This window comes from Macrobrachium nipponense, chromosome 31, assembly GCF_015104395.2.
Source record: "Macrobrachium nipponense isolate FS-2020 chromosome 31, ASM1510439v2, whole genome shotgun sequence".
NCBI classification, from domain to species: Eukaryota; Metazoa; Arthropoda; class Malacostraca; order Decapoda; family Palaemonidae; genus Macrobrachium; species Macrobrachium nipponense.
In genome coordinates, this window is record NC_061093.1 from 21,976,439 (window position 1) to 21,988,644 (window position 12,206).

General features: G+C 36.0%; 1 protein-coding gene across 1 annotated transcript; it reads left to right on the plus strand.

The window, feature by feature from the left end:
- Window positions 1-3,397: 3,397 nt before the first annotated feature.
- LOC135206685 (uncharacterized) lies at window positions 3,398-9,532 on the plus strand (the record flags this gene model as incomplete). The annotated part of the gene is given in 1 exon segment (XM_064238086.1): window positions 3,398-9,532. A coding segment is annotated over 1 exon segment (1,308 nt), but the record flags the coding sequence as incomplete, so codon positions are not given.
- Window positions 9,533-12,206: the final 2,674 nt, after the last annotated feature.

Here is a 12,206-nt window from a genome sequence, read left to right on the forward strand (position 1 = left end):
CAAGACACTTCTACTGAATCAGTGATTCAAGTTAGTTCACTCTGTCAACAGTATTCCAAAGGCCAAGGACCTGTTGCTTCTTCTGGCCCAATTTCTATGCATTATAATGTTAATTCTTTATATTGCTATTCTTATCTAGTGATGTGGGGATGATAGTTAATTATGCATGCTTGTCGGTCAAGATGAATAGGCATGTCCTGCTCAAAGATTTTAGACCTAAAAGAAACTTCCTATATGGTAAGGGCTTTTCCTCATTAGGAAACATGGCCTCACGGGTTATTTTCAGATAATCATGCTCAATTAATGTACAGTTTCAGCTTAAGAATTACGACTTACAAATAACTTTCATTTTAAGTAATCCAGAACCAACTTTGGCTCTAGGACTATAGGAGGGACACTGTAACCAGGAATCGTCCATTTGGTTCTTAAACCTAAGTTCAAGTTTTGGTCTTTTCCCTTTGTCATGCAACACAGAGTTTAACTAGTGTCATTACACTTTCATGCAACATAGAATGGTCAAACTACACCTGGTAAAACTTTTTAGATGTCAAGCCAGTGGAAAGTCATCAGGACGCTTAGCAGGTTTATTCCCAGTCAGAAACAGTCTTTGTGGGAAGTTGCTGCTTTGTGTGAAATGAAACAACATATTGGTTTGATCATCCATTCTGTGGAAGGACAGTGTTGTAGCAATTGGGGATTCAGGAAGAGCAACTGCCTACAAGGGCCTTTACATCCGTAAGTTTGGCACTTGGTTTGGATTTAAGGAACACACATTTAGCTTCCTAGCATGTAGATGAACAGGGACATATGAATGATTACTACTACTTTGTTGGCCCTCAGGCTTGAGCAGTGGATGTTTCCTTAAATTTTGCCTAATTCAAACTCATAGGCCTGCCCCTTGTATCTACTCTGAATTCTATTGAGCAATGTCAAGTTCAAGAATTATTTAGTCTCCTGTAGAGCCCTTGTAGCCTCAGGGCAAAACTTTTCAGAATTTCCAATGCTCTTGGTAGATGTCTCATTCTTCCGTTGAGAAGAAATCAACTCTTCTACACAATTCCATACAGTTCCATTGATGTAGGCATCTCCTTAACCGCTTGGAGATGTTAGAATGTCCCCTCCCAATAATAAGATTTTCAAGTTGTTGTAGGATCTGTTCTTAATTTAAAACTGCCATGGCCTTAGGGTACCATTCTGGAGGAATTTTCAGCACCTGGAACCTTGTAGACGTCAATGTTTTCTGTTTAGAGGAGATAAGACTTGTCACTGTCTGCTTCCAAAGTTAGCATTCCATACGTACTTTCCTCGGTATTGCATCAAGTACTTTGAGATCTTGCTGAGGACCAGCACTGTAAGGTGTTGAGATTGAAGCCCCTTCATCTCTATATCAGTCTCTCTCTGGAGTTTAGATGCGGGTCTAAACTTTATCTGAATTTACTGTAAAAGCTTTTATTTAGCAGTGGTTAATAAGTAAATTTACTGTCAGCACCCTTATTTAAGCTGGTGTAAAAGGAATGCTATGTTAGCTTTCTGCCTTAGAGCTGAGGGTGATGTTAAGGCCATGCTTTATAGTTCCCTGTAAGAATTCCAATTTAACCCCTTTTGGGGGTGGGGGGGAAAGAGGAAACTTCTCTATCCTGTTGGGCATTTAAATTTAAAGGTTAAACCTAGAACATTTTTATTATCCTTTTAGAGACCTTGAACATCTTTGTCAAAGGTAAATGCTGGAAGAGGCAAAGTTAACCTTTGGTTTTGTGGTTTTAAGAAAAATAGATGTCAAAGGTTAGCCTGGAAGAGGCAAAAATCAACCTTTTGTTTTGTGGTTTTAGAAAACCTAGCTCCCTTTGCCAATGGTAAAGCTTGAAGGCAAAGTTAACTTTTTGTTTTGTGGTTTTAGAAAACCTAGAATGTATTTGTTGAAGGTTAAGCCTGGAAGAGGCAAAGTTAACCTTTTGTGTTGTGATTTTAGAAACTTATAATGCCTTTGCCAATGGTTAAACTTGAAGGCAAAGTTAACTTTTCTTTTGTGGTTTTAGAAAACCTAGAATGTATTTGTGAAGGTTAAGCCTGGAAGAGGCAAAGTTAACCTTTTGTGTTATGATTTTTAGAAACTGTCAAGGAACACAAGGTCCTCTGTGACATAATGGATAGGCTAGTGCATGAGAACTAGCACCATATCTTCTACCTTATTGAAATTAAACATTCATAATGTGAGCAGAAGTTGCAACTTCATTTAGTGTTAAGTCAATTTGTTGCTCCAGAATAGGATTGGTGTGTCACAGTAGGAGTACAATTCAGTTTTTGCCCAATCACTACCTTAAGTATACAGAATTGTGTTTGAAAACAGTAAAGCCCTTAATCCACTAATAGTAGTGGGTAGTCTTTTTCATGAACCGAAAAAGAGCAATTCTTTTGGCTCTTTTGTTTAAATCCCGGGTTTTAATATTTTGGGGAGCGTGAAGGTACAAATTTTGTAAAGGAGCATACCTTTATATTGTAAAGGTATTCATTTTAAGTGACTGTCGTTTGATTGGGCTTTTGGACCCAGGCACAGGGGTCCCCTCATACTTCTTGTGTTTCATGCTGGCTGAATCAAAGCGGTTTTCTCGGCAAGGCTGCTCTTTGCTGCATACATATGAGAGCCTTGCTCCCTGAATGGAATCCAACTTCTGGTGGTAGTAAAACCCACCAAGGATTCCAGATCAGGTGAGAATGTTTTGTGTTAAGTATAAGAAACCTTTAGCTCGAATGGCCAAGCGGAATTTTGTCTAGCTGCACTACTCACCATCCTCTTCTTAATGTGGAAATCAGCTAAATTTAACAGTAGGTAAGATTCATCTCAAATAATATAAATTTTCATAATAAAATTTATTATTTGGATACTTACCTACTGTTAAAGTAGACCCACCCAGCCTCCCCACAACTTAGTGGGCTGTCAAGGAGAATTCTGACGAGCAAAAACATTCGAAACACACCTGGTGGAGAACAGGTAAACTAGATAGTCATCCGGGCAGCCATTCGATTTTTTTTGTTTGAATGCCGACTCGCCTAATCGGCGGGGAGATATAGCTTAATTTAACAGAAGGTAAGAATCCAAATAATAAATTTTATTATGAAAATTTATATATTATGAATGTCTCATACTACATTTAAAATACCTGGCTTTGTAATTTACCTTGTTATCAATAGTATATAACATAGAAATTGTATGCTGTGAACTTAGGCATTTTAAAGTTTGTTTTAATGTTCAATTATGAATATATACCAAAATATTGCAAGTGAAATATAACTCTTGAGAAAAAGTCATCAATGTAATCTTGGTTATTGGTGAAAAGTTCAGGCTTTAGGGCATCCAACCACTAAAGTTACCCAGTCTTAATATTTGTGTTCTTTTATAGGTAATACTTCAAAATCAAACCCACCAGGAGCTTTGGTAAAACAAGAGGAGGATGATACGATTTCTTTGTTGAGAGCTTTAGAGTCGTATGCCAGTTTGCCGAAAGCAGCTTGGCAATCATCATATGTAGAACCAAGTGACCTTGTTAACATGTATGATAGACAACGTATGCCACATGAAAAAAAACCAAATGGTCATTCCAGTGCAGAAATGTCAACAGGAAGTACCACTAGTATAGTGATGTCAGCTTTTGATAATAGAGACAGAAATTCATTACTAGGTGGAACTGCACAAGATGGAAATCCCTTTTCTGATACACCCTTGGACATGAGTATGTCATGTGGGTTATCATTACATAAGGGAACTACAAATAATTCTTATTCAGGTGTTCCCTCAGGGGTACCACTGCATGGAAGCATTAATACTAGTCATACATCGTCATCATCAAGTCTTGCATATGCTGGAAATGTGAACAACTTGGACTCTACTGACTTCAAGAGCCCAGTGTCAACGCATCCTAATTCCGCATTTCAGGCTGTCACTCCGAGCACTTCTGGGAATAGGATACCTGACCTGATGGATTTCATAGCCACTCTTCAATCAACACATACTCCAAGTACTAGTTATAATACTGGTTTTAATTCAAACTCTGGTAGTCAAGTTGATACAACCTTTGGAAACCATTCTCAAAGTTCGTGGTATACAGGCTCAAGTGGGGTTAGTACCCAGTCTTGGGAGAACTCATTGCAGAGTATTTTAACACAGTTGTCTGGTTCGTATGGTAGCCAGTCACAAGGGTTTCCTGGTAGTAGTACTGATACTGCTCATCCGTCATACATAGGAAGTCCTTCAACATCTAATGGAAACTACAACCAAGGATGCAAATCTGAGCATATGAATAAGTCCAGTTGTGGTCAGCAAGCTGAATTTGAATTTTCTAATGTTCTCCCTGTTCTTTCCCCAAGTACAGTTTTAGAACAAGTTAGTAATGTTAGTAATCCTGGTATCTCAACCATGTTAGATTTGCCATCAACCTCAAAATCTTCTACTGTTGATGTTCCACAGGCAACTGCAAATTCAGGAGTGAATACAGTTAGGCCACCATCACCAGAAGACCATACCTTTGCATGCACTATTTGCCTAGACTCTGTAAAAACCATTCAGAGTTCATCCCGTAATTTATGCTCAACAGTGTGTGGTCATGTGTTTTGTTCTGAATGTTTGCAAGAGGCTTTGAAGAAAAAGAAAGAGTGTCCTATGTGTAGAAAGAGACTGGGCAAAAAACAGTACCATCCTCTATTTTTGTAGTGAAAGTTCATTTTACCCCCATAAGATTTATTTCCATTTATCTTGGTACCTTTTTACTGTATTCTTTATTTTACCAGAAATGCTCAGGGAGTTTATTAAATGTCAGTGGATTACTAAGGCAGTATTTGCTTAATTTTATAAGTGTGAGGAGTTGTTTTTGGATAATTTTAATTTACAGATAAATATTTTGTTCTTTGGAATAAGAAATCTTCAGGAAATTCATTTTGAAGCAGCATATCTCAGGTTTTTAGCTACTCCAGTACAGTCACTACCCAACTTACGAACGAGTTACGTTCCGGCTGGCCGTTCATATCTTGAATTGTTCGAAAGTCGATTTTTATTATATAGTTATAATTTTTGTTGATGTTTACATTCCCGAGTTAACTCAGGAGTCATAGATTATACTATTTTCACTGTATTTTTAAATCATGTAGTATTAATTAGAATTACTTTGGATGTTAAAAAGGTAAAAAGGAGAGAATAAAATTCAGATTCGTGCAACATTCAAAATATAGTATTTTTTCCTTGCTTTGAAAGTTTTCAGCTTGGAAAGAATTTTGCTGGGGCAACATCTAAATTTAGAAGTTCACAAAGAAACAATACACACAGTCATCTGTTAATTGAAATATGTACTAAACTTTTCCTATGGGGGAGAGGAAAAAGGAAATGGGAATGCATCAGAGGAGGAGGTAAATTGGGAAAACAGAAACAAATGTGTAGAATATTTTATGAGTATGAGTGAGTATTCATGTCATGGTAAGAAGAATACATGGTGGTTAATCACAAGACTTCTTGGGATAAACAGGGATGGGTTAAAGAAGCAGGTTCTTCCTTGTGTTCTTCTGTTCTTTGCAAAATATTCTTGCTAGCAGAAAGGTGCATGAGCAAATTTTGAATTTACGGGTGGCAAAGGGGGTTGCTCCAAACACAGTTTTAAATTAGTGACCCTGCCTGTTTGTATCTTTTAGTGTTTGTAACATAAATGTTCATAAGCAGGGTTGTGACTGTATTGTCAATTACTCTGGTTATATTAAGAAAGAAAATTCAAGGTATATATAACAAATTTTGGTATTTGATTATAAGTTACAGTAGACCCCCCATATTTGCGGGGATGGGTGCCAGACACCCCCCACCCCCCCATACAAATAGCTAAAATCTGCAAATACTTGAAGCCACTCTAAAAATGCTTAGAACTGCCTGGGTTAATAGTTTAAATGGAAAAAAAGCTGAAAATGCTTATACCTTTGTTTTATACCTTTGTTTTTTGATAGTTTAATAACAAAAAGTGCATTTAATCACAAAAATTTTATCAAAATACAGTCATTTGTGAATATTTCTCAGTGGAAAATACTGTGAATAGGCAAATTTTCTGTGAATAATGGGTCAGTCCCCGGGTTACGACAGGTTCAGTTTCAACGTTCCGAGGTTAAGGCACTTCTCAATTATATTCATCAGACATTATTTCCAGGGTTACGGCACCTACAACCCTGATCTGGCAAATGAAATATGACACCAAAAATGCAAAATAAGCAATATTTGAAGATTTTTTTATGAAAAATGCAATAAGAATGCAGTTTACATAGTTTTCAATACACCCAAAGCATTAAAAGTAAGGTTTTCTTAGGATTTTTGACAATGTTCCGGCTTACGACGCGTCTCAAGAACGGAACCCCCATCGTAACCCGGGAATGCGTACCAGACACCCTGCGAATAGCTAGAACCTGCAAATAGTTTAAACCCCCATAAAAATGCTTAAAACTGCCTATTTTGTTAGTTAAAACTATAGAAAACCCCACTAAAAATGTTTATACCTAGTTTTTTTAATAGTTTCCTCATGAAAAGTGCATTTTATGATGAAATTGTTAAAAAAAAAAAAAAACAGGATTTTATGGATATTCCTCATTGAAAAATTCTGTGGATATGTGAATTTCTCAAATGGGTGGATGTGGTCCATAGAGAAATCTGTGAACATGAGTCCGTGACTGCCAAGAACATGAATACGGCAGTTCCCACTGTATGCAGTCCATAAAAAAATGAGCGAATAAGGGGGGGTCGGCTGTATATTTTTAAAGTCTTATGGTTCACAGAATTTAAAGAAAGTCAAATATGTGTCACTGCATAGTATTCCACTTAAAGTATGTGAAGAAATTCCCACTTTTAAGTACTTGAGGTATAGCAGATTCAGGAAAATTTTGCTGACATTTTAGGGAATGTTTCTTTAAAATTTTTTTTGGCATCATGGAAACAATTTTAAAAGTCTAGTGTTAACAAATTCATGGTATATTATGGTTAAATCTTTTGATTGTTTTCTTCAAAATTCCAGCAATGTTTTATGAATTGAGAGAGAATTCTGAAAATATCTTAGTTTTCAGATATCTGATAGTTATTCGTTAACCATGCCTTTCCTGAAATTAATGTTGAAAATAGTTGTAACACTAAGTTGTACACTTGGCTTGTATGATCAGTGTCATTGGGTGTACTCTATTAGCTTAGATTTCAAAAGTCTTCTAAGTTTTTATCGCTCATTTTATTCATTATCATGCTCCACAGACATTAATTTAGAATGACTTGGCTAACCAAGTGACAGGAATAATGCTGGTTATTGTAAGTTTAGATTGTTCCATGAAAACTCTCCAAAATCTGTGGTGTTGTTAATATTAAATAAATTAACAAAAACACGAATGGGAGTGAAGTTTTCAGGGAAAGTATTAGAGCTTGTAAATTGTTTTGGGTTATTATTATATTCTGTCTGGTTAAATTTGTTCCCATGGTCATTTTATAATGTACGTACTGCCATTTATTTAACATAGAATTATAGTTTTGTAAGGGAAACACAAGCTGTTTTGTTCATGTTAATGAAATGTAGGCAAATTTTTTTTGTCATATGGAGGTCTTCATGCTTGTTATATGGTCATAAAATATTCCTTTTTTGTGCCCAAATGATTAATCTGAGCATTTTTTGTAATGTGTATGAATAATTAAACATTTTTCATTTAAGATCAATAAAAGAATTACAAGTATAAAAAAAGGAAGTTGAGATAAATATAGATTTTTGCAATGTATAAATTGATTGCTGTACTGATTTCTCATTCAGAAACCAAATGTATAAAGTTTTTAAATGAATAATTTTTAGCAGTGTTTTTGTAAGTTCTAAAAATCATCTGACTGGTAGGTATTTTTTGTGTAACCACCTAACCATCTTGTATATGGAGTCAAGTTATGATCGCCTAGATTTCCTTAAAAAGCAGAGCTTATTAATTATGAAATGGTAAAAGAGAGCATTAAGACCATCAGGTCACGTCCTTACTCACGTGGCTCATCCAAAGACTTTACTTAAATGAGAGCTGAAAGTTGAAGTAAGGCAAGGCTGAAGGAATTTGACTGAGAATTGGGAAGAAACCAAATAGGAATTGTTGAAAAGTCAGAAGCAGAAAGCAATGCAGTGTGGGCCATGAGACCACTACAAAGGAATTTTAGTACAATATACAGGGTGTCACACAAGGCACTGTAAGTAGTAACCCTCTAGCAAGAATTTGAGCGAAAGGTCCTAAATTTGTAGTGCCAGAGTAGTGAAAAAATTATATAGGAATGGCTGCTTAGATTGCTTCATTTAAGTATTGGTTCACATTTTTGTTGTTCAATAGTAGTGAAAAAGTGATTTACAAGGCACTGAGTTTGATTGACTTGACAGTAGACTATTTTATGTTGACACAAAGGTCATTGACACAAAAGCACTTAGATTACAGGTGCTGTATAGTTTGTGGCATTTAATTTGTAAATTTGTTCAGTTTTATTTGATAATGTGGAATAATGAAAAACTATTTAATTCACACTGAAAAGTACTGTTTGACTGTGTCAATTTGCCTTATTCACTTGTGGAGTTATGATGTAGAGAATTAGCAAATTTTCTACATCATTGACAAGCTGCAATTTATAAAGTATAGAGGCAGTGATATAATTTGAAATTATTTCTCTGAATGTTATAAGAATTTATTCTTCTAACGTTTATCAGAATTTACCAGTATCAGGGATTGAACTCTGAAGATATTTTTGATTTAGTAGATATTTTGTTTTGCTTCAGGTCCTTTAATTTATATATATAGGTCATATCTTATTTTCTTTGAACTACTTGTGTTCAATACAGAACTCATTTAGGAATAATTGAATAGCCTCAGCTTTCATCTTAACCTATCATTTTCACTTTTACTACCCACCATCGTCTGGGACTGTTATTAAATGGTAATGATGAAGTTTAATGCCTTAAATGTCTCAAAATATGACTTGATTCTTCAGTACTGTGGAGTACATTTTGACTAGAAGTAATTCAGTTTTCAGAATTTGCCTTCACTTAAAGTTCTATGTACGTATGTGTTAATGATACTCAGAATAATTTGAATGTGACAATTGATTTATAAAGTGCGAAGCCAATAAAAATTATTTACTTTTCATGTGCCAGAAGACATGATTTAATACTTATAAGAGTTGTTTTCCATGATTTAGACCGTGGGGTATGATCACAACGTACTCATTTAAATTTTCCTATTAACTTTTGCTGTTCACACATAGTAATTCTTTGATTTTAAGTCATTACAGATGGTTTAATGTGTAAGAGAGGCTCTTCATTTTATGGGATGCAAATCTGGCATTTTCATCAGTAGTATCGGTGGCGAGATCTTTTTCTTCAACCAGAATTTTGTTGAAAATGGTAGTATTGTTAAGTTTGACTTGAGTTGATTTCAAATACAATTTAATTTATGTTCCGAATGTAGATAACTGTAGTGGTAACTAAATCTTTATTAGATTTTCTTTTACATGGAGATAAAAAGGTAATTTCTGGGCTCAGCCGTGTCGCTCCGTGAAATGTGTCCTCTTTAGCTAATTGGAGGGGTTACTGTGGTAGTGTTTAACACTCGCCCCAGTTCTATACCGACACCTTTTATTTAGGTGAGCGAGTCGGAGGCTTCTGACATGTCCAATTTAGCAGTTCTCTGGTATCATAGCAATATTTTACTAGAAATAGTGCTAAAGAGGACACATTTCACTGGGCGACACGGCTTCCTCACCCAGAAATAGATTTTTCCTACTTCAAATCCCTTTTTCTTTGCTAGGCATTTTTCTCTTTGCATGACATTTTTTTTATCTTTGTGATGCAAATGTTTCTTGCCATGTGAGCATAAATATTCTCTCTCTCTCTCTCTCTCTCTCTCTCTCTCTCTCTCTTTTTTTTTTTTTTTTTTTTTTTTCTTTTTTTCCTCTACTCTCTCTCTCTCTCTCTCTCTCTCTCTCTCTCTCTCTAATACATAATATAAATCTAAAATTTATTTTTGTAGTGCAGTAATTTAAGGAGGTAGAATAGAAACATGTTAGTATTAGACATTTTTTGTGTTATGTATAAGTTTATGAAGTTTAAAAATCTGGTTAAGATCGAATTATGGTATATTTGAAGAATTGGTGTACAGCTAAACCTGGGTATGTGATTGGTTGTGTTCCGTCATATCCAGTTGTACAGTACATATAACCAAAATTCTTATATCCAGCCACATTTGATGAAAAATATAGCGATAAGAAGTCATAGGAGGTGCCCATCCCATTGGCCTGTATTGATAAATTTGGGCCTGTAAATACATTTAAATAACTTTTTTTCTCCTGAAATGTCAAACAGAACATATTTATGCAATATATTCAACTAAGAATAAGCAAAAAATTGACAAAATACTATTGTAAATGAATTGTACTCACCACGTTCAGTGTCCAGTCCAGGCAAATCATCTACAATGCCCTCTTGCTATAGTGTTTTATTATTATTCTTAATTTTTGAGAACTTAAGATTCTTAACAAAGGATGCATTGAGAGGACTGTCAGTTGGTGGATTTCTGAGACCAAGATGGGATGGGTAAGAGGCAGCATATCTGGATATCAAAGCACATGGAGAAAATCCTTCAGCCATTTACAAAAAGGAAGTGCTAGTTAGGATGTATAGATATATAGGAATTTGACAACCAGGAATGGACAGGAGGAAATGGCGTGAAGAGTGAGAGGGTAGTTGTTTGCTGGCTAGTTGTTCCTTCTCCTCAAGATTTGATAGATCCATAGAACTTAGTCTTCTTTCCCACCGTTATCCCTACATTAAGGGGTCAGTTGCCTGATGCTCCTTCTCCCCTGCCATCATCCTCCACCAAACCTCTTCTCTCTATATCTTCCTTCACTTTATCTTGCCATCTAATTCTCTGCCTCCCTCTCAATCTTTTCCTCTAACAGGTTCCTCCCAAGCCCTCTTCACTCATCATCTATCCTCAACACATGCCCATACCATCTCACCTCTGTAATCATCTTTACTAAGCCTGCCCTTTTTATTTCATCATTTTCCAATCTCAGCGGCGATATTCCCATAATCCACCTCTGCATTCGCATCTCTGTACTCTCAAGCTTTACTTCCTATTCTCTTTGTAGAGCCCATGTTTCTGATCCATACATTAGCACTGGTCTTATCACCGTGCTGTAGATCTTTACTTTTAGCTTGATTGACATTTACTTATCACATACTACTCCAGCTACTTCTCTTCACTTCCCCCATGCAGCTTTTGTCCTGCTGTCAACTTCAGTCTCTCATCCTCCCTCTTGGCTTGAAGTAGATCCTAAGTATTTAAACTGTTTCACCTGGTTTATAATCGATCCTCTTCTTTCTTGTATTACTGTTCTGCCTCTATCTTCCCTCCTGCTCACCAAAACCTCTGTTTTATTCACATTCACCTTTAAGTCACCCCTCTCTAAAGATAAATCCAGCATTCATTTCTCCCCTTCTGTACCTAGTAATTTGATCATTTCAATTTGGAACTCTGATGAACCTGGTGCTTTACCATTCTTCATTTTACTTAATGCTCTCTTCACTTATCCTGTATCTCCATCACAGGTCCCTCTACCCTCTGTGCGTCCCCCATCTCCTCTCTCTCATTTTCAGTATTTATAAGTGTTTCAAAATACTCTACATCCCTATGCAATATATTTCCATCTCTATCCTTGACGACACTCTATTTATCTACATCCTGTCTCTGCCTTTTCCTCAAGTTTGAAATCTTATGGATATCCTTTTCTCCTCTTGTTCCTGGTCTTTCATACAATTGCCCTGCCGCTCTTCCAATAGCCCTTTTCCACTCTGTTACCCTGTCCAAATTCTATGTTCCCCCCTTCCAGCCATCTCTGTCTTAAATTGCTCCCCCTTTTCTCTTTATAAGTTCCCAAATTTTAATTGTAGATCACTTTCTCTTCATGGTTTCCTACCCCTCATTTTCAAATCAGTCACCACTAACCTATGTTGTTTAACACATGCTTCTCCCAAGATCGCTTTGCAGTTAGTAATCTATTTGGCATTGCATGCTTCCACTTTCATAAGTTATCAAGTACTTATCCAACTCCTGAAACCATGAGTTCATACATTCCAATTCAAAACTCTCAGCCATCTCCTATATATAATCCCCATCTTCCTTTCTAATTCCAAACCCAT